The 24,029-nt window shown below is 30.7% G+C and overlaps 1 protein-coding gene across 2 annotated transcripts in view; it reads left to right on the top strand.

The window, feature by feature from the left end:
* Nucleotides 1-4,099: 4,099 nt before the first annotated feature.
* The window catches only part of LOC130892353 (matrix metalloproteinase-2-like), a 247,710-nt gene continuing 227,780 nt past the window's right edge, over nucleotides 4,100-24,029 (top strand). The window contains exon 1 of one of the 2 annotated variants that reach the window (XM_057797741.1): nucleotides 4,100-4,574. In XM_057797741.1, the coding sequence (XP_057653724.1) occupies nucleotides 4,416-4,574 (159 nt within the window). In that variant the 5' untranslated portion in view covers nucleotides 4,100-4,415. Of the gene's footprint in view, nucleotides 4,575-22,159; nucleotides 22,267-24,029 lie in introns of those variants that run through there. The other variant, XM_057797742.1, reaches the window with a different exon arrangement.

Below are 24,029 nucleotides of genomic sequence, written 5' to 3'. Positions count from 1 at the left end.
GTTACAGGTACCTGAGTACAGGAGGCAGATATATAATTATCTGAAAAATAAATCGGTACAGTCTAATTCACATTTTAAAACACTAATATGCTTAAAAACACTCCCAAATGAAATTCATATCTATCAGATGATCGAATGGGAATCCTAAGTATAGTGAGAATGTAAGAATAAAATTTTGGTAAAATTGTAATCATCTTTAGAGCTCTTAACACTTACGTAGTATATATATATGCGTTTTTATTTGTTCAGTTACATTTTCGCACTGCTGACATGATAGAAGTGGAGCTTAAAGGAATTGTTAGTGAAGGGGGTAAATCATTGTTGTGGTATAAGCAATGGAAATATTGTTGTAGGAATACCACTTAAGCTATTGAAACTAGCTGCATATGAACCAAAATTGAAAATTGTAATAAATCCTTGAAAACTATAGTGAAATGGCAAAATCAGCATGAACGCGACACAAATGTCAAGCGACAAATAATATCCTATTCTGCAATCGAAAAAAGGTTAGGAACGCCCATGCAAATTTGTGCAAAGGGACACCTCACTATTAAAAATTTGGAGCGTATCTAAAGCAACAGCAGAAGAAAGATGTTATCTCGACTACCTCCGTCAATTGGATAAGTGCGAGTGTTTTTGGACCCAAGACATTAAGGAATAATAATTTTGTTTGTAAATAACAGTGGAATAAATATAATTTTATATGGAACTAAAACGAATTTGGATGTTATTCATGCATGTCTCGATGTGTATTCACTAGTATTCACAATGCTGTTCGAACTATTTGGAATGATATTAAAATAAAAGAATGTAGATTCCACCTAGCACAAGTACAGAATTTAAGATTGAGCAATGCTAATAACGATAAAAATTCTGAATTCGAATTGTGGCTTCATTATTACTTAAACGTAAAATTTTTTGTATTCAATTGATTAAGTCAAATAATGATAAAATGACAAAGCTTTCTGGCATTTAATTCATATATTTCCTCCATTTATCTGGGAAGAAACATCAACAGAACTGAATACGTGCGAAACATTCCAGTCATTTTAATATTTTTTTTATTGTAGTCATCCTACACTTGTAATAATTGTAGCACGACAAATTCTCATTCGTAGTATATAATTTCAATTTCCTTAAATTATGTTTTCTGTTCTAAATTTAATTTGAATTTTCACTTTCGCCGGTCAATAACTGAATATCAATCGATCAATTACCCAGGTCAGGTATCTAAGGTTGTCACCTCTCATCCAGCAAACTTTTTCTAATCATGTATGTTTAGCCCAGCTCAAGTAAAATCTTTTGACATTTTGTCCACCTAGCACGCTCCGATATGAATAAAAATTATGTTTATAACAATAATACAATTCATTTGGACAGTATAACTAAAGTATCATGCTTTATTTCATAGTATCTTTAGATTATACAGGTTATCTCTGTAAAAGTTACGGATTGTTAACCATTGGGCATGAGCCGCTCCTGTCCTTCGGATAGTAGTGTAGAATTATTTATTCCGTCAAACACACTACTTGGACATATGTAATCACCCATTAAAAATTCATAATGTTCCAATGTATAATTTAGAAAATATACTTAAATATAAGTTCTGATTTCGCAGCTTTCAAAGTCTATATCTCAGAAACGAGGGGTCATATGAGAAATTTTTATGTCACAGCATTATTTTCACGTCATCTACTCACTCCCGAATGTTTTGTATTAAGTCCGGAAAACACACTGTATTTATATTTTTATTTAGCAGACGGTCTATCCTAAAAAAACCATATTTTTCTATGAATTCCTAGAGGAAAATTGAAATTTTCAGGTGTTACAAAGGTTCTTTCATTACAATCTTGCAGCATTTGAGAAGAATATGGTATAATTATTTTCTTTTCTCTTTTTTAGAGAGACGAAAATTCTAAATTTGAGATAATTTGATAGTAATCAAAATGCTTCAATTTTTCTGTTTTTTCAGTTTTTCAGAGAGTACAGTATTTTCTGATAGTACTCGTATATGTTGGAGGCAGATGGCAAATTTGGCCATATGTCTTAATTTGGCCATATCGCGAAATACATACCTCCATTGAAAACGCCGTTGCGGATTGATTTGTAAATATGCATCCTAACCTTAAACTAGTACTAAAGTGCAGTTTGTTTATTAGTGGTTTTTGTATTATTTATATAAAATTTGTTTCCCAACAATTATCGAATTATTTCAATAAATATGATATTAGTATAAGTCATAGAGGACATAATACATTATCCAAATATTTCACTAAATTGAAATCTAAAACACCAAAAAACAAATGAAGCAATATAATATATCAAGTGCCTTGTACTCAGGGCAAACATATCAGTATTTAGAAAATAGTCTAAGAGGTCATCAATACGATAAAAAAAATAGAACTGCATTGACGAACCATGAAGTATTAAAAAAACATAAATTCAATTATAAAGATTAAAAAATTCTTGAAACGAAAAAGAAAATTTTTAGAAATGGTTTACATTCATAAGAACGAAAAAGCTATGAATGAAAAAAGATCTAAATAATTTAAGTAAAATTTTTTTAAATTCTAATTAAACTACGAATAATTCAATTGAGTACAATTAATTTTTCTTAATGGAACAAATTTCTATTTTGATTTTATTCTTATTTTGATGTTCATGATATAGGTGATCTATTGATTAATATAAATAAGCAAATTGTCAGTGTCCATATCATATTTTGATAAAGACTTAAAGAAAAGCCAAAACGTCAAAATTTATCTTTCTTCTAAAAATTATCAAAAAAACTAATTTTTAAACAGTAAAGACCTAAAATCAAGAACACTTATATGCAATAATATATCAAAAGGTCTAAGAAACAAGAAATTAAAGAAATTTATATATATATATATATATATATATATATATATATATATATATATATATATGTATATGTATGTATGTACATATATACATATAGAATGTATAAATGTTCTTGATTTTAGGTCTCCTCTGTTTTAAAATTACTTTTTTTAGTAATTTCGTTTTGACTGTCTTTATCAAAGTATTTATCAAAGTATCAAAGTATGATTGTATGATTTGCGTATTTCAATAGATAGATCACCTACATCATGAACATCAAAATAAAAATAAAATCAAAATAGAAAATGTTCTAATAAGAAAAATTAATTTTTCACTAGTCTATAAATTTTAGGTCTTTTTTATCATTTATAGCTTTTCCGCTCTTATGAATGTGAATGTGAAATATTTCTATCAATGTCTATTGAATTTTGAAACCTATGAATTCACAATTTTTTACAAGAATTAATACGATTCAAAACCACCAAAAATCTTAATTATTTCCTAGACCATGTATACATAAGTATTCGAAAGCTCGGAAAATATATTAAAGTTCACGTTCGCAATAAGGAACCGCATATATATAATGTTTCTAAATGTTCTTGCTTTTAGATCTTTTTAATTATTATTGTGCCAGGGGCTTTCCGATGTAGAAAGGATTCTATCATAACTCCTGATTACTTCGTTGTGTCGAACGACAGTGAACGAGATCCGAATTACTTTCCGAACATTCATATTAGAATCAGTTAGCCCGACCATAGTTTCCAAAAACTACTATAATTGCCCCATGCTACCTTTTTTAATTTTTTAACACTTTTCAATCGTTCAATACTTAGGAAACAGTAACTATCTTTTGTTTTATTTCGAAAATAATTGAAAATAGTTTAATGAAAATATTCTGTTTTTATTGAGCCACGTAGTAACGAATATTAATAATTTGTTAGTTTAATATATCCCTAGAATTTTCTCGTGAAATATACTTTCATTGTCTGCATTCAAATTAGATTCGCAGACAAATCTTTTATAAGGAAATTGCCATTCTTAAGTTCTTGAACCCTCTAATCGTTTCATTCGTACGTCTTTGTGAATGATCCCGAGACGCTAAAAGTGTATTTCTAAACGATTCCCGAAACAGGGAGGCTCAACTTAACGCAACCTTAATAATAATACCACGTTCCCTCTTCTTTCTTTTAACGGAGCTGTATTGAGAAAGAAACACACAAGCCAAAACAAAACTTTTCGAATACCAACGTACGCTAGTCGCTCGCCAAGCGTCAACGAGGATGCGAGCACGGCTGGCAAGCAAAGACATTATTAGTAAACGCACGTTGAGTGGCCGGTCGATAACAATAATTATTGTGTCAAAACCTTTATACGCAAGTTCTACGAAAAAAATGGGCAAAGAAAAAAACCGCTCTTAGGAGAATTTGTGTGGTTTTTGTCGGCTTTGTATCTATATAAAATGATTATGATAAGAGATTATTCTTTTAGTAATATTATTAATTGATGATTCGCGAAGCGCTCGTAATTATTTATACCTTTTATGACTGATAACTTTTTGTAGAATTTGTAAAATGTGTCTGTGTAACAGCAGTTATTGTGCTCTTTCCAAAATGTGTTGGAAGTGGTTTCGAAGTGTTTTTGTTATAGTAGTGTTTTGTTGTTGTTTTCATAACGTTAACAGTAACGCTAATTTTACTAGGATTAAAAGAGAAGCCCTCAGTGAAAGTTTGGTAAGTAAATATTCATATTTTCAATTCAAAAGGTTTATCATTTAAGAGGATTTTCATACTTATTAAAAAATAAATCGTCACTGAATAACATGAAGTATAAAAACTATTTTGTTTATTTTAATTCTGAAATGATGGTAAATTGCATTAACAGACTTTTTTATAATTTTATACATATCTACAAATCATTTACTTGGCTTAATTTCATTATTTTAGGTTCTTCATGAAATGTTTCAAAATAAATTGTCAATGTTTACTCGCAATGAGTTCCCCATCATTTGAGGATAATTATAAATTCTCGATAAAAAAAACTAGTAAACTATGTAAACCATTTTTTTGTGTGATATATGATGAAAAAAATTTCCAGAGGCAATTCTGGTGTATATAATTTAGGCTAAATCATATATATTTTTTCAATATGAAAATTAGAACCAGAGATTAGATTTTTTATATTTCTAAAAATAGAATTTAAATATTTTGATACGCACTGTAATTTGAATTATGGTTTTTGTCCGAAAATCTAGTTATTTTTCCTTAATTGAAATATTCATAGAACAAGTAGTGAATCAGGTTGATATATAAGGTTACTAGAAAGAAATCAGAAAGAACAACTAGTTTTCAATTTATAGTTTTCTAAGTATTTATTTTTTTAATAATTGTAGTTGATTATAGGTCTGTTTAGTAAATAAAGTGTTTATCAAAATATCACCTACATTAACAAATCTGATAAATGGATTAACAGATCACCTACCCCATGAATAATTTGTTTTGATCTTCATTATTCAATTTTGCTCAAACTACTCAGGGTTCTTTTAATTGATTTTTATATTTTTTTGACTTATAAGATAAGTTCTTAATATATTTTTCCAAATATTCAGATGTCTGTCCTATATAAACATTATCAAAATAATTATAGCATTTATTTGGGACTAAAGACATATCGAAATATGTAGTAATGAGAAAGTGGATAGATTAGGTGAATTTGATTAAAAATTAACATTATATGGCTAACGGACTCGTTTCTTAGTCATATCCTTCTACATTCTTAAACACAATGAAACATTATACCTATAATGTTGCTTTTTACCATTTGTTGGTGTTTTTTTTAATTTAGATTACTGAAAGATTTTGAACATGTTATTCATCTTTTTTGACAATTATTATATAATAACTCATCAACTGATCTTCTTTGTGATATAGAATGATTTACAATATATTGAAGAAGAAGTTGGAATGATGTACGTTGCTGATTATATATTCGTTGAATTATAAATTTCAATGTTACTATGAATAATTAAAAATGGTAATTGCATCTTGTCGTTGTTTCGAAATTTGCATTTGGACAATTAAGGACAGAAAACAATATTGGATAGACCAGAAGGGTGACTTATCAAAAGCTGATAATAGCAGCGCTATGGTTATTATATTGTTTGTGTCCTCGATGTCATCTGTTGAAATTTTACATAAATTTAACTTATAGATTCATTCATATACATATATAGAGAAAACTACTTTTGTTGTTTGGTAAATATAAAGAAAAAAGGATTTCAAGTATTACTGATGTTTTTCCCAAATTAGAGGAAAAAAAACCGATGAAAAGTTACGTAAATATTATCCCGAAAACGCTCAAACCCATAGAATGGTTTCTTCGTGGTTCTTTGTTTTTGAAAGTGACAATAATATAAACACGAGGTATGCTGAACATCCAGTACCGTTATATACCTCATTTACTTCATAAATGGTTCATAAAATCAGTGTCTTTGTACTTGGCAATTATCGAAAAAAGTTCGGGAGATTCAGAAATAAATATCTCGATCAAGACGGTATAAAATATTTTGCACAAAAACTATAGGAAAATCTATATACAAGGTAGGTGCGGGGATTGCTTTATACTGATCAAAAGCTCACACGCATTCGAAGTTTAAACGATTGCTCGGATATCTTCAAACATGATCAAAGTAGATTTTTAAATCGATGTCACAGTAATGTCACACTACATGATACTTAAGTACATTAATATACCCCATGTTTTCAGACAATAAGTTTATGGTCATAATTTTTTGAGATTCCAAAGATGTATTCTTCATTGATTATTAAGAAACAAAACGCAGAACGATAACTGGCTAATATTAGACAGATTTAATGTGAAGCGACTTAAGACAAAAATGCTGAGGTGATACCAGAGACAAGAGTTTTGAAGATTTGGTTGGTTTGTGAAATTTTAAAGTTCGCTTTGTGGATGTAGAGTAGAGGTTATTTAAAAAGGAACTATTCTTTCTTTTTTAAAGTTTAACTGCCCTGGTATATAATATAATGTGTGATGAAAAACTTGAATGAACTATAGAAACATCTATGAAATATTTAGATACTTCATTTTAGTCCATACTTGTTTGTGGTAGAAGTAGTCGATTCGACAAAGGTAAAAATATGTATTAGAAGAAATAAATGTAATATTGTTTTTCCTTAAATCATACAAGCAGAAAATAAACACTTCATTTATTTATTAACGATTTTTCAACATATTTTTCAGTTATAATTCAATTTATTGAATAACATTTTTATATTTAGGTAACTACAAACAATAAGAATGCCCTATTATTGAAAAACTAAAATTGATCATGGTAAATCTCGATCATATAGTAAGACTTTGTTTAGTTTAGACTAATTTTTTGACATAATCAAAAATACATTGTCAATTGATTTAATTATGGGAGCATGCTAATATGCAGCGCGTTTCTAAATTCATATGACAAAATTCAGGAGGTAATGAAATTATGAACCGTCTTTCCTACAAGTTAGTAACATCAACTTTCTCTATTTTTTTTTCTCGAATCAAAGCGAAGATAGAAATTTGATAGTTTGTAATTTCTTTGTAATTGCGAAGACCTATGTATGTACGTATGTAGATATTGGGATAGGATACAGATGCAAACCAAAGGATCTATTGTGCCCCCCTTTCTTGCTGCATTACTGAGAACCCACTGTTTACAGCTAATCTAAGCTAAAGCCTAACTAGCTACAACAAACTCTTGTTACATTATAAGAGAGTGAAATTATCAGCACTAGCCTCATTTTCTACGTTTTTTTCAAGATTTGTTTCATAATATGAAAAATTACTTAAAATTCCTGTTTCTTTGAAAGCTAATAGATTTGGAGGATAATACCTAAATAAGGGTTGAGATTATAGTATATTATTTATGTATCCCATATATTATTTTTGGTATCAAAGTATTTACTTCCACTTCATTGAATTTTGCAAACCGGAACAACTGCACCTTATTACGCATGCAGTTTACTGCTGCTTTTATTTTTTTAACTTAATGCAAGTTACGTGAATATGAAAATGATAATCTGATTTTATTGCAGTGACCTTCACAATATTCAATAATTCCAATACAAGAATTCCTTCGATATTTATAACTTGAAATTTTATTCTTCGAATTTTGCAAAAGGTTATTATATGGTTTAGATTCAAGCAATCAAATGTGAACGGTGAATTTGTCATGCTGTTTTTTGATTAAAACGTTCGTCACTTGATATGAACAGTAAATGTTAAGAATGGCAATGAGAAAAGTGAATTAACTTATGCGTAAAAGTATAATATCCTAATAGTGGTTTCCCAATGATATAGTTAGTCTAGTGTAAAAAATAGTTAATTTGTTAACTTTAAACTGTACGCAATTAGTAAATCTAGTGATGTTTTTTTAAACCAAAGATTATTCTTATGGAAGTTTCTCTAAATACACTTCTCTATCCATCAATCAGAGAATCACATACAAATCATTCCATGGTTTTATCAACCTCGTAACCTTATCTCTAAATCAAAAACTAAAGTATTCTGTCATATTACAGGTAATATAACTAACCAAATAATTTATCAAATCGAGTTTAGTTTGAAACATATGTAAATAGATGATATTACACTCAGCTTCTATTTCTTTGGAACAATATTTTCGAAACAATTTGCAATCTAATACAAACGTCTGCAGATGAGGCATTTATTATTGTATTTGCATTTATAAATGATATAAATCTATAAAACAGTCGAACAATTTTTAACGGACCATGGACCAAGTTTTATTTATCCAATAGTTTTGGTAAATATTGGAAAAAATGTCATATCTATCATCAACGAATTAACTAAAATGTAATAGGTTGTTGCATGTACCACAATCTAAAAAATCTTTTTTAGAATACGCCATGTGAAAGTTGTTCGTTCTGAATTCATTTAGTTCCGTAGAAAGTGACAGTTCCGTACTGCATAACACTTTCGGGACGCTCTGGAGTAGACAACTTTAACTTCCTTAACCAAGGCGCGCACAAATGGTGTGGTAGTGGTGAGGTATTGGAATGGTACGTGGCATAGCGATGGTGAACATTTGGCTTGGCGATGGAATAGCGGCGAAGTGGTATGAAAGTGATTTAATGCGCACTGCAGTGGCAAACAACGTATGGTGTCACCGATTTATCAGTTCCAGTATCCAGAATGTCCTCAGAGGATGAAGATGCTCTTTCATTTGTACAGCTTGCTAACCTAAATGCTAAAAATCAGGACAAGAAGAAAAAACACTTTTGGGTTCATCCTCTCTGGTAGAAAAATAAAAAATTTAGAATTTTGAACGTTTATAAAAAGGCTTTGAACTTGGACGACCAGAAATTTAAACTTTTCTCTTGAATTAAGAAGGTGACATTTTGTAAGTTACTGACAAAACTTCGAACTATGCTTCACAAAAAGGATACAAACTACAGGAATTGCGTTTCTCTCGAAGAAAGACTTCTAGTGATATTGCGGTATGTATATAATAGTTTTTCATATAATTTCACTTTATTCACTTTACATCCGGGTAAACAAAAATACGTAGTTGCAATGCAAAACCCACGTCGTCACCAGCTGCTTGCCAGTCGAAAATTGAACATGTTCGAGATTAGTGTCACCAGACTGGCATCACGCCACCTACAAAATACCACGTCACAGCTATTCCGCTTTGAAGCGCGCCTCTTCTTTTGTTTACACTTGGTCACCACGCCACTGCCACGTCACTTGCTGATCACTTTAATGCGAGCCTTGCTTTAAATGTGACTCTAGCTACTTCAATGTTGACAGTTGACAGTTTCACATATACATATTCCATCTTCATCCAATTCAATAAATATTAATAATTGTCCTGGAGGATATCATTAAGTACATAATATTGTTCAAAAAATAAAAGGTTTATAATTCTCTATTATTCATTTTCTTTCCTCAGTGTAATTGAAAAATTTTTGGATCATATGCGTCGTCTAAAAAATGTTGTGGACGCCGTGGCTGAAATACTACTTTGTTGGACTCGTCTGTTGCTCGCCACGCTTCGCTCGTCTCACAATTTTCAGACTCGTCCAACAAAGTTCCACTTTCAGTCCTTGGCATACAAATAACTATTGCCTCCCACCTTGGTGAGAACTGGACTAGGACATATATACTATAACTCTTGGTCTAGTAGTATTCATGGATGGTACTATTCGACATGACTTGCATAAAGAAGTTATGTCTACTAGTGTGTCACCCTCTTCCCCAAACCCTAAGTTTTGCTTTCAAGAGATCACTCTCTGGAAAACAGAATTGTTCTGGCTCCAGACCTTTTTTTAGCATATGGCCTTTTATGTTATTACAATCGAATAATAGGTACCGCTAAGTTGTGGCACCACTGTGAATATTGAATTTTGCTAAACCAGTGACAATTTAAAAATTGACTGATAATGAACGTTTATAAAAAGCAAGTTTGTGCAAAAACAGAAATCACCCGTGAAGAATTTTTTATGATTCTAAAAAAAGCCTGGCGCAATGAAGTACGAGGATGGTCCCAGAAGTACCTAACCTGACCTGAGATGGCGGTAGTTGCTTGAAAAATACTACTCTATTAGAAAGTATACAATCTATACAACATATGTTTCAAATTTGAAGACGCCATGTTGTTTAGTATTTGCTTGGCAGCCATCGATTTTGAACATTTTCAGTGAATTTTAAACATGGAAAAAATTGGTCATCGTAATGAGATATAATACTTTTTTACTGTGAGTGAGACTGATCCTTCGTTAACAGAAGTAAAATATTGGGTAGCAAATTTTAAAAGAGGCCGAACCACCTGCGAAGACCAGCATCGCGGTGGTCGACAAAATTAAGTGACGACTCTAGAAGGCAAAGACCGTTTCATCAGCAAGCAAGGTCATGGCGTCGGTTCTTTGGGATGCGCGTGGGATAACTTCCATTGACTATCTCGTAGAAGGAAAAACTATCAACGGCGAGTAAAATGCGAACATATTGCAACGTTTGAGCGAAGAAATCAAGCAAAACCGACCGCATTTGGCTAAGGAGAAAGTGTTGTTTCATTAAGACAATGCACCAGCTTACACATCCGTTACTTCAATGGCCAAAATCAATTAATTAAAGTTTGAATCGCTACCTCATGCTTTCTATTCGCCAGATTTAGCCCTCTTGAGTTTTTCTGTTCACAGACGTGGAAAAATGGCTCATTGGTCAAAGATGTTTCAACTTTACGATTTTTGTTATAAAAAGGGTTTTCAATTGGTTTAGAAAATTTCGTCATGCTCGTGCATAATAAATGTCGAGAAGCTCGACGATTTGGTCGGCATGCAGAGAAACATTGATGCTGTGCACAACATGATTAAAAAAGATCGGCATGTAACTTAAAGACAGATAGAAAGAGGCGTCCCTTAGATATGTTCCAAATGTATTCCGCATGCGTAATGTCTCATTGCCCGTATTTACATAAAATAATGACTTTTCCTTGTTTCCTACTGTGAAACAAAATATGCGCGAACAGCGATTTTTTCACCTCAAGAAGCTGTTGAAGACTTTCAAAACCATGTTCCTACGATATCAGCTCAAAGTGGAAAAAAATATTTCCAGAATTGGTTTGAGTGTATTCAAAAATGTATCTTCTGTTCCTTCCTGTTTCATTTTTTGTAAAAACTTAGTAGGCAACCCTCGTACACTCCTATGTATTAGGGATAAGCTTTCTTCGTCTAGTCCATTTTGTGTTAGTCATTACATGACTAACTTCGACTTGCGAATTTATCATACTTATCACTGCTTCAATCTCGAACAGGTTTTCTATATGTCTTTTTCTATACTTCTTATTAAAATTGAATTGTGTAAAATTTCCATTAGCTATAAATTCTGCCCGGGACGTACTAGAATGAGCTCTCATTAATTCGGAGTATTCGACTATTTACCTTTTTACTCTTATCTCCGTTCCTGTTGCGGTTTAGGCTACATACATTAATACAATGTCATGGCATTTTTTCAGATTGAGTGAAATGTGACATCTTTCCATTTCTTTCTGTCACTAAACATAAAGTATCGAACATTATGCATTATTTCACAGAAGTTGAAAATAAAAAATATATAGTTTGAATAAAATATCATTTTTTTAATGGGCAAGCATTTTTCCGGTAGCGATTTATGAAAGAATTTGATCAAAAATGTGTTATTGAGGAATATGTATTTTTAGAATAAATTTTTTCATTCGAGACTAAAACCAGATCGATCGTTTCATCATTCAGATTAATGAATCTTGATGTGAGTAATAAAAACAGTACAATAGGTTCATTCAACTTTTTATTTATTTTATTATTCATTAAAGGCTAACAGACAAATCAATTACAGGGTGGATAAGTTTCGAAAATCAATAATTTTTATTCAGTTCTCAATTAAATGTTAATATCGATTTTATGTTCCAAAATCTTATTATTAAATTTTTGACGAGATGTTTCCACTTTCCTAATCTTTTGTACGATACATCCTGCAGCACTACCTCTTTTTATTTGATTTTGAATCATTTACTCTTCTCTTAATCTTCCGGTACCTTCTTTCCTTTTGAAACTTGGGGTCTGGTTCATACTGTCCAAATATCCTAGCCACTGTCCTTTAGACACCATTACATACCTTAACTATAGTTGTCTCCTACGCCTCATTTAGGTCGTTGTTTGATCATCACTTCTATTGTTCATTTGTGTTTCTCTCTCTCACATATTTTGAATTTATATTATTTTTGTTAAATGCTAGATAAAGCACAATGGGCTTAATTATTTTTTTTTAATATGCTTCGTGTTTCTCTCGAGAATTGTTCTAGTTTTGAAATCTTATGTAGCTATAGCTCGTTCATCATGTTTATCAATCACCAAATCTGCATGTGATTGTCTTTTCTCAATGCTCATGATTCTATTATCGGAGATTCTGTTTCCTAACTTTTCTTGTTCTTTTCCATATGATCCATATGACTTGTTGATTTCACGTCATCTACGTGAGCCTAGCAATTTTCCTTCATCAGCATAATGTGGTGTGATGAAATAATAACAATAATATTGATAATACAGCAAATAATTGTATATGATTTCAAAACATAGCTACAAAATATGAAAATAGGGATTAGGACAAAGAACCATTATACTTCACTGAGATTCAATTAAGTGAAAACTGATGAACAAAGGTCTTGTCTGAATGTTGTTCAGTATTTTTTTCTAAATGACGCTGAATTTCATATATAGGGTTTACCAAAACTGGACTGACAGTTTTTGTGCATTATGTAGAAATTAGATCTGTCAAATTAACTTTACTTTATTCAGTCTGTTTTATAAAATCACAATGTAAGGATACATCATCCAATAACACATGTAAATGATAAAATTGAGTTACGTTCACTCAAAGTTCTGCGAGCTTTTCCATTTCGCAGTAAGCTATATAAGTTTGAGTCCTTTTCACCTTCTTAGCTCACAGACCACGAATTTTAAGCTGCTTTGACTTGAGCCTGCACCAGTACACAATTCAGCAGATCCAGGAGCTGAAGGTTGACTACCTTAGACAAAGAAATGTATTCATCAAAACTCATATATTCGGAATGATTGGATACGTCACGAATCAAATTTGAATTTAAAAGTGTTGATTCTTGTTTTTGAACTGGTAGCTGGTCCATATTTATTTGGAAACCAGTTCACCTTCAACAGGTGAGCGCTATAGATCGATGATTATCAATTCTTTTAAGGTTTCTTAAGACAATAAGGTCAATAACTATTATTATGGAAAATTGGACGTTTCGAATGCACGCTACCCAAAGAAGTCACATTTCGTCCTTACTGGCACCGATAGGCTCAATGATAGGAAAATTTCTGTGATATATCACCCGTAGTTGGTTTATGATTTCATTTCCAATTTCTCTCTAGAACAATCTTTTTTCAGTTGATACAATTTATCATTAAGTTTCAATGAAAAAGTACCTTTTTTTCATATTTACAATAAGTTGATAGGCAATTTACTATAAAATCAAGATTAAATTAGCAGTAATTCCGACTCAACTTATAGTTTCAAATCTAATTAATTACTCATAAACAATTGCAGTATTCCAAATATTAAATTGTAATGATCGGTAAATTTTTTATCTAATATTTTGTGCGGGGTGATTCTTTTTTATACAAAAAAGTCACTCAAGGAATATTACGTGATTTGCTACTAGTGGGCACTGGAATCTCCTTCAAAACATTCCATTTACTGAGATCTTTTAGTAGTTGACACTAAAAATGTTTAGTAGTTGTACAAGTTCCATCGACTAGAGCAATGTATACTATCAAATAAACAGTTTTCTTCATGATTATCTGGCAATAAGATTAAAAGGAATGTTGAAAATGTGTTGTAAACTATCATTCGACTTTTCATTTTTTTATTGGGTTTTGATATTCCAACAGAATGAATTTAGGTTTCGTCCATGTATACAGTAGATCGAAAAAACTCATGGTATTGTTTTATTCTCGTGAAAACATTATCCTCAATTCTCTAATATTATCACTTCATCAGCAGCTTGTGGTTAGTACGGAGTCTGAGCAATCGAAAACTTATATTACATATGATTTTAAGCAACCAATCTTCACAACGCCGAATCCCTTCTTAGAATAGACGTTGTTTTTTCTTGCATTTTTGTTACCCACCAACTTAAAATCGACCACTTCAATACAGTTCCCAGTGAAAAACTTGAAATGTCTTCTACTAGCTCTGGGACTACTTCTAGATATCCACTTTCTTAACACTTTAAAATAATCATTATAGACAATTTTGATCAAAGAAAAATAATTATTCTGTAAATAATTAACGTTAAAAATTTAGATCACGAATAAAAATAATGACTGGTTTAACGAGACACTTATATGTTACTTTCACTGGTAAATATTTTTTAAAACAGTGTTTCATTCCAGAAGAAACATTAGAAACAATTTTATAAGTAGGACATCCAAAGATAACCTCACAACTGTGAATTTTCAGTATGTTGACTTAGCCTGTAATAAAGATAATTGTGGATATTTGTTAGTTACTTGAATTATAGATAAAATGTTGTACTTGTAATCGAATGTAATTAAATATTTACGTTCCTCTAGCGATGTTTATTTTTTATGATGCAACCATTCTACTTTTAACTTGGAACTTTTCAATATATATTGAAAATCTTTATTTAACTATGAAGAAAAATTTATACCGATTACATTAACAGTTATCTGAAAATCCAGTTCATCTTTACAGAAACAGGTTATCGGATATCTTCCTTATTAACTTCTATATTTAAGAAATATGTACAGTGAGAAACAGCCAAATTAAATAAATCGGTTAATAAATAAATGAAAAAGAAAAAGTACCATTCAATCGAATTACATCATATGACGAAACTCGGTTATGTAAAATAAAATTACTTTAATGTACAATAAGCAACATAGAGTTGATTTACTTACAATTGTCCCTTAAAGGACTGTGTAACGTAACAAAACCTTATATAAAAAGCTTCAACAAATGTATAAAATAAAAAATTAAACGTTTGGTTTGTAACTTATGCAATCCTCTGTATAATTATTGATAGTTCCAAAATGTGGATATATAAGATGTCTATAATTCTCTTAATGAAATTAATACATCCCAAAAAAACTTTAATAGGAACTTTGTTCTGATTAGTACACTGTATATATCTGCCACTCTCTGTATCACTTCTACGTGCAGATTCATGCAAAATAATATCTTGATATACATAGTAATAACTATACTTTTTATTTACAACGTTTAGAGCGTGTGAAAGATTGTTCAGAAAAACTATGAGTTCAATGGGTCTCTCTACTTTTCATTTGTCCGCAAGTTCAATGGAATTTAACTTACCCATGTGAATTTATTCACGGATTTCTACCATAAATATTTTTATACAAAATAAACTAAACTTTTGTGAAAAAATGTTAATAGAGAAGACAAAAATGACATTATAACAGGCTACATAATTTTACTATCAAAAATTGTAGATTAAATGAATAAAAAATTTTTAAAAACGCGTTTTTGTACACATTTCACGTTTCTGAAACGAAGATCCAAAAAATAAAAAGAAAAAAATTATTTTACTATTACAAAGTTCACCTAATTAGAAAACAGTTGATAAAAAATGGTGATTTAAGTATTTTTTATAACGCCAAAAAATTCATTAACTTAACATGCAAACGCGCATCATTCTTTTCCATATCGGAGCCCCGAAGTTTTTTCAAATTCTTTTCAATTATTGCATGTATTTTTTATAACAACAAAAAAATTCATAAAGTTTACGATTGCAAATTTTCTCACTCAATAAGGAATCTATTTACAAAAAATTGTGATATAAGTATTTTTATGACGCCCAAAAAAATCATTAACTTTACGTTTCAGTGCTGAAGCGCATCGTTCGTTTTGAAATCGAGTCCCAAAAGTTTTTCAACTTTTCGTGGTGATATAAAAAATACTTACATAACATTTTTTTGGTGATGGGTATCTTATTGAGTATCCTTCGCTATAGTTTTTGAGAATTTTAGAAATTTTCGGGGCTACGGATTGGAAAAGAACAATGTGCGTAAGCGCTCAAACGTTGAGTTAATAAATTTTATGGGTTATAAAAAATACTTTGTAATAGTTGAAAGAAAATTTTCAAGAATTTTGGGGCTTCAATTCAAAAATGAACGATGCGAGACAGCATTCAGAAGTTTATGAATTTTTGTTGGTATTATAAAAAATACATCACAATTTTTTTTGTTAATAGGTTCCATAATAAGTATAATTCGCTACAGTTAAAGAGAATTTGGAAAACAACGTTACCCATCAGCACTCAAATGTTAAGTTCATGAATTTTTTTGTGATAGTTTAATAATTTCTTCTCATTGCACAAAAACACGTGTTTAAAGATTTTTTATCCACTTAATCTTCAATTCTAGCATGTTATAATGTCATTATATGTCATCATTATCAACATTTTTTCGCTAAAGTTCAGTTTATGTTGTAACAGAATATTCATGATAGAAATGCGTGGATAACTTCACACAGGTATTCAACTCGCAATGGTAGAGTAGTTGCCCAAATATTTTTATATTTTCATATTTTTCATTTATAAGGTTTGACGGAAGAGTAAAAAAATATTTCTTCAAACATAATCTTCTGCCTGTACACACTTAATCCAGCGATTTACCAATGTTTTTCGAAATACAATCAGAAAGTGATCCAAGGAAACAAAACTGTTTTTTTTTCAATTCAACAATACGATCGTTTTTTTAATCCGGTATCAAAAGGTGTCTGCAAACAACAGTTTTCCTTTGTTAACGTAGCGAATTTTTAACATCGTCTCCTTTCGTATCTATATTACTAATACCAATGTATATTGATTCCAATTTATTTGAAATATATGTACTTAATTTTTATCTTGACGTATGGAATTTTAAACACTCATTATATGTTCCCATAACTAATTTATTTATACAGTTCAAATAACTTACATAATTACCAAATCAAATATAATTAGTTTATATCTACTGTTAAACTTGTATTCACGATTTTTATTCCAATACTTCTTCCAACACTCGAGGAACCAAAATTGACCAACATACGAATGATTAAGTGACAATATTTCGAGTCCTATAATCAAAATAGTAATGCTTTGTTAACATTATTGATCATACTCTAAGAAAGGAAAATTCGAATTGTATATTTCTTCCGCGAAGCCAGTTTTTGATGTCTTTTTTTTTTCTTCAAACAAACATGTATTGACCGTGCTATAACAAAATATGAATTGTGTTACAGAACTGAATTATGCAAACAATTAATTAACGACCTTTCCTAGAAGGAACTTCAAACTGTGGAACCGTGATGCTAACCATTCAAAATCTTTTCCAAGAAACTCAAAACTCCTTATAACTAAAACTAGAACACTATAAATTCGAACATGATAAAATTAACAATTAGTTTATACAGTACTGTCCGAAATAAATAGTGTTAAACGGAGAAGCTATTTTTTTTAACATACATATCAGATATTTTATCAGGTATATGTTTTAAATGTACAATTCCTCCTCGTTCTCTTGTCATCTATAGAATAAGGGAAGAAGGCTCCAACGGTATCTTTTAACTAATTGATGGTTTGTAATGCCCGTTTGATAACGGCATGTTCAAAATGTATGTATTTGGAGATGTGAGGTCTGGAGAATATTCCTGAAGAACTTCACAAACTGTGGCAGCAACATGACAAATTGTCCCGTCCTGTTAAACAATTGGTCTCAACATGCAGAATTTTGTGCACGACAGAAATGATGTAGCGTATTAAAATTTGCATGTGCCTCTTTTGCGTGAATGGGACTTCTCTTGATGAAGTACGCTCCAATGATTCCTTGTCCTGAATATATGTATACACGAAATACTCAATTTTGCACTATGTATATAAACTCGTGAACCTTATTGGTTCTGGTAATAGCCAAGAAATGGAAATGTGTCTTTTCTGAAAACCATATATAGTTATTGTTAACTTTGTCTAGACGCCCCGAGTTTCTTTGTCTTTGGTACAGCACATTACCCTTGTTTGTGTGTACTTAATACCAATTTCAACAAATAGGTCCTACTGGTTCATTGTTTAACGTTTATTTGATAGGTTCATAATAGCTAACTAGATATAACAGAGCATATAAAGACACTACCAACTTAGTTTTAGTATTGTTTATTTGGCGCCCTACTACATGTACATATATATTATCGTGAATGAGTAATCTTGATTTTAAACCCCTTTCAACAGATTAAGGAGTTTTTAATAGATTATATTTTTGACATATCCATCTTATTTCGATGTACAAAAAATATATTTTGCTTTTATACAATATTTGACGAACAGTTAAAAGAACTTAATAATTATTAAAAGCTACTCAGCTTCACAAAGACAATTTCCTATTAAAAAAATTGTTGCTATTTTCCCATTCTAAGAGAACAACACGCTCCAACTATTGTAGGCACATTGTAGCCGGTACAAGATGATGAATGAGTATTGTTTGGAATATTACAAAAGTGTTATTTTGGATTTAAGTCAATGCTGCACTTGAAGATCTCCTATAAAAGGTACAAACGGCCGCAGATGATGTTGAATAATATTTTTCAGTTAGAAGTCTGCATTTATATACAGCGGATGAATAGAAACCAAAACTCCCAACCATTCATTGCCCATTTTATCTACCGAATATTACTCTGCGTCTACAGGTAGTACTTAGACTCTTTTAGTTTTCTCCTTACGGTTAAGTTTAATATTTCTCTCGTGTTGTAACCCCCAGCATTGATTATGTAAAATTGACCACATAACTCATAGTTCTTTCCTCTGCTTACAAAATTGCTCATTGCTCAAAAGTCCTGCCCGACCATATTTTCTCAAAAAAATTGTTAAATATTGACGTAGCTAATTTATCGACGCGAAAATATCATCAAAACTCAAACAGCAATTCTAAATAATATGTACCTGAAATAAAAAGAAAAACTTTACTTATTTTTGTACCAAATCGATTGAAAAGTAGATACAAGTACCATTGAGAGAGAAAAAGACCATACCACCCCCGAAACATCTCCTAATCATCCCCCCATTCACGCAGCTGTTAGCAAATAGTTAGAAGAAATTAACCAAGGCCGAAGATCAATCTGAAATTTCCAGGATCTACTAACGAGGCAATAAAAAACGCAGAAAAAAATATCGAGATCATACCAGCCCCGGAACATCCTCTAATCATAATTTAACTCTCGCAGTGATCGAATTGTGCGTTAATTTTGAACGCGAGCTTAATAACACATTTGGCTATCTGTAATAATACACTTTGGGAAATTAGTTGCTTATTTGATATCTCACTCACTACAAGAAAATGTAAGTTCAAAAAAACACGATATTAGCATTAACAGCTCGTGCAATGTTAATTTGTGTATGCTGAGAAAAAACAAACGAGGTGTCTATTTCTGATATAAAAATTTATAACAGAGTCACTGGCCGCAAAATAAAACGAAAGTAAACTAGGTCACATGATATGAATAAAATCGTTTGCTTTGAAAGTCTCAAAATAATTTGAAGTAATTTCTTATTTATATCCGATATATGTTATTGAAAAATGAACTTTACCTAACAACCTTGACATTTTCTCCTAATACCCTATTTGCTTACTTATCAACAACATTTGTGGATATCTGCAAGTGTTGTTTGACACACACGTGTGACGGTTTTATCATAGAAGAGAAATACTATAATAATATTGATTTTGTCCGTCTAAGATTATTGTATCAAGAATATGTCTAAGGTTAATATTTATATTATCGAATGACCGGTAATGTAAATCATTACGCAGATGAAACCATGAAACCATAAAGTGGGTATGATCATTACCGCAAGTTAGAAATTTATTCAACAAGTTATTGTTAAAAAGTCATAATCTCAACTGGCGTATGCGTATATGACTTTATTGATGTACTAAACACTATTAATCCAAGAATCCTCAGCAACATTTTTTGCCGATCATTCAACAGAATAAAACGTTTTTGGAATATTAGTACTTACCATTGCCTGGTCTGGATTTGTTTCATTTATGACTATATCCCCCCTTTGATACATTATCCGTACCATAACTTTCCCGTTAGAGTAACACCTTGAAACTACGCTTAAAATTTAGTTTTAAATAAATTATTAAGTGCTTAATTAAGTCCAATCCGTTCTCTTTGCACAACCTGTTTTTTTCTATTTTTTTGATACATTTTTTTACCGATCACCCAATAGAATAAAATTAAAACTATATTAAAGTTTAAATATTCCGGCTTCGTTCATACTTGCTTCTAATACCTGGAACGAAACCTTTTACTTCACCACAATCAAGGAATGCTTCATCCCAAGTATGTTGCACGCAGGTAAGTTTGGAGGAATGACCGTTGGGTATTGTCATAGGTTCGCCCGGACTTTTCTATGCTTGTTCCACACTATTCAATGAGATCTCGCATTAAAGCAGATAAACAGTGACGTTTTCTATGACTGACACCAACATTAAGCGTCTCAGTTATACCAGTCTTGGTACAATACCCACATGTTTGTCTCTATTTTTGGACTATTCTTCTCCACTTTACACATCAAAAAGTATTACAAAACGATAGAAAATGTTATGGAACCGTTCGTCATGTTGGAGTCACTGTCCCGGTGAAAGATTGAAAGTCTGAATCTGGAAAAGTGCGAAAAACCGAACTTGTAGCACTTCAAGTTCAATTCAACAAAAAGGATGATGCTAAAAAAGAACAAGAACAAAAAAAATTACATTCTGGTCCAGGGTGAAGTCTTTTATGGAACTGGAACTTGTCAAGCAATCTTTCACAAAACCAAAGCACTTTGTATAAGGGTAGAGTAACCACAACACGCTAAAATTTTATCGAGATCTGAAAAACCAAAAGCCGGAGGTTTCAACAATAGGGCCGAATATCTCAACAATGAAGATGATGAAAGCGTTATTGTATACAGATATTTTGTGATCTAGTATAACAATTAATTCTTCTAGAAAACATTAAATTTTGCTTTATAAGACTTTGCAATTTTTGTAATAATTAAAGTCAAGATTTTCTACTAAAGATTTTTTTTACTAAGCCTAAACGTAATTAAATTGTAAACAAGTGAAAATTATATAGCTTTTAAACTCAACCCCTCTTCAGTCTAAGCTTATTTTTGTTTCAAATCCCGCCACATCCCAAATGAAAATCCAGATATTGATTTTAAATTTTTTTATATATTTATGAAACTATTATAGGGATCTCGTTCATACATTGTCTCTGTTATAAAGTAAAAATTATTGACTTTTTGGTAAAAAAATTAATAATTTTTTATTATTGATCTGTTTGTGACAGTTTGTTTCCCACTTTTCGGAAAATTTCTTGAGATATACTTGGCGGATTTTTATTCTAAGCGCCTCATATTTGTCATGTCTAAAATTTACTAAAATTTTTTAAATAAATGGATACTTCTTATGAATAAATTGCTATTGCTCATTAAATAATTATTTAAATTTAAACTAATTTAGTTTCAATTTTATGCTGTTGGGTGGTCAGTAAAAAATGCACTATGAAAAAATAGAAAAAAAAGGCTGTGCCAAGATATCTGGGCAAGATTTAATTAGGCACTTATTTATATTGTTTTAATTACTTAAAACTAATTTTAAGCGTAGTTTCAATGTGTTACTTTAACAGCAAAGTTATGGTTAGGAAATGTATCATAGAGGCAATAAATGAAACAAAGCCAGACCAGGCAGGAGGATACTTTTATTGTGTTGGTTAGTATGTTATTTAACGAGCGGTAAAGTAGGTCATAACTTGTCTGCAACTCGTGCTGAAATTCACCAAGTAAGTTGAAAGCATTATCGGAAGCTGATACTAACTAAACGAAAAAAACAATTAAATACAAGTACAGAGAAAGTACTTTATACACAAATTGTGACGTTTACCTATAACGATTTCAGTTGTAATAACTAATTGTTTATTAACAAAATGAAATGAACTGTAAGGTACGAACAACCAATGAACTCAATATTTGGGACTACATTATGAAAGTTCATTGGTTTTTTTTTTGTTTTTGATGATGTACTAACTATATTCGTTTCAGTGCACTATGTACAAATAAAGTTGCCGATAAGCTGCGGAAACAATAATATATAAATATGTAGTACATTAATTAGAGTTTGGTACTTCTAAAAATATAGCAATGCCCTTCCTCATTGATCGAAAATTATTAATTCCAATTCTTTGCACCCACAATGTCCATAATTAGAGCAGCCTAAAATAAATTTTATAATTGACTAGTAAATTAAAGAGGTTTAATTATTATCGCCAGTCGCCAGATTTTTCTCATCAGTAGTTTCGTTTATGAATTGATTAATTTGTTTTTTTGTTACATGTTTCTCTAATCACGTTTAATAAACGCTCGTAATTTTAAACAATTCTCCGTATTATTCCAATCGATTATGTTTAATATCCACTTTAGTATGGAGTAGACCTTGTTCGCTGAAATTAACCAAAAGTACACCTTCTGCAAACAATGACTTAATCTTTTTACTGCTAAGCCCTTCTTGGGCATTTTCGTATACAACTATATACCTGTATTGTTGAAGGTGTACATGATAATTCATTTTCTCTGTCTGAATCCATCTATCCATTAGAAGTACATAGATAGTATTAAAGCGCTCAAAAGTAGTAAATTAATAATAAATAAATTAAAAGTAGTAGAAAAATTAGTTTAAAAATGTGGAAAAAGACATCCAGCACAAAATTGATAATAGTTAGGTATTATATTATATTATTATATATAACTTAATTCAAACACATCAAAATAAGTCGGGTGATATTACTCCCCTTATTAACAATAATGGAGTATTCCTTTCCAGCCAATTGGTTCGTTCTTTAAATATTACATACTTACTAATTACTGTATAACTTAAAATGTTTAACAACTAACAATTCTATTCAAATGGTATTGTCATAGGTTGCTTAACACTTAAGACATTTTTTTCATTACTGGATGGTGAACCTAAACTTTTTTTATGGAATAAAAGTTGTTAATTATCAATCAAAGTGGTAAAATATAGCTTGATTAGAGCAAGATCTTAATCCGCTTGACAAATTAAAAATAATTAGAAATATTAATATTTTCTTTAATGTTTTGTCATCGAGTATTCCCACCACCAAGTTGAAGCATTATTATTTTGAGTGAGTTCTTGAAAGAAAACTAACAATACAGTTTTTGACGTCTTTAATGTATTTTTCTCATCACATATATTTTAATATGCCATTTTCATACAATACTTGTGACTTTGATTGGCAATTTATCCACTTCTTAGGTCTAATGTTAGGGAAAATACAATCATTGGAGCCGCATATTTTCAGCAGTCTCTATTACCAGCGAATGATATTAAACTTTTATTGTTTTACATTGGACAGTAACATGGTAACTTTTTTGATTTTAAAAACTTATATTTTTGAAAATTGAATGCCAATGCTTAATGAAATACAGTAGAAAAGTGTGTTAATGTCTTGGATCTATTGAAGACAATATAACACACTTTTCTAATTACAATAAAAAACGCGTTTGGTTCGTATTGCAATTTCGTAGG

This window comes from Diorhabda carinulata, chromosome 4 (assembly GCF_026250575.1).
Source record: "Diorhabda carinulata isolate Delta chromosome 4, icDioCari1.1, whole genome shotgun sequence".
NCBI classification, from domain to species: domain Eukaryota; kingdom Metazoa; phylum Arthropoda; class Insecta; order Coleoptera; family Chrysomelidae; genus Diorhabda; species Diorhabda carinulata.
This window is presented reverse-complemented; position numbering and strand designations above follow the sequence as displayed.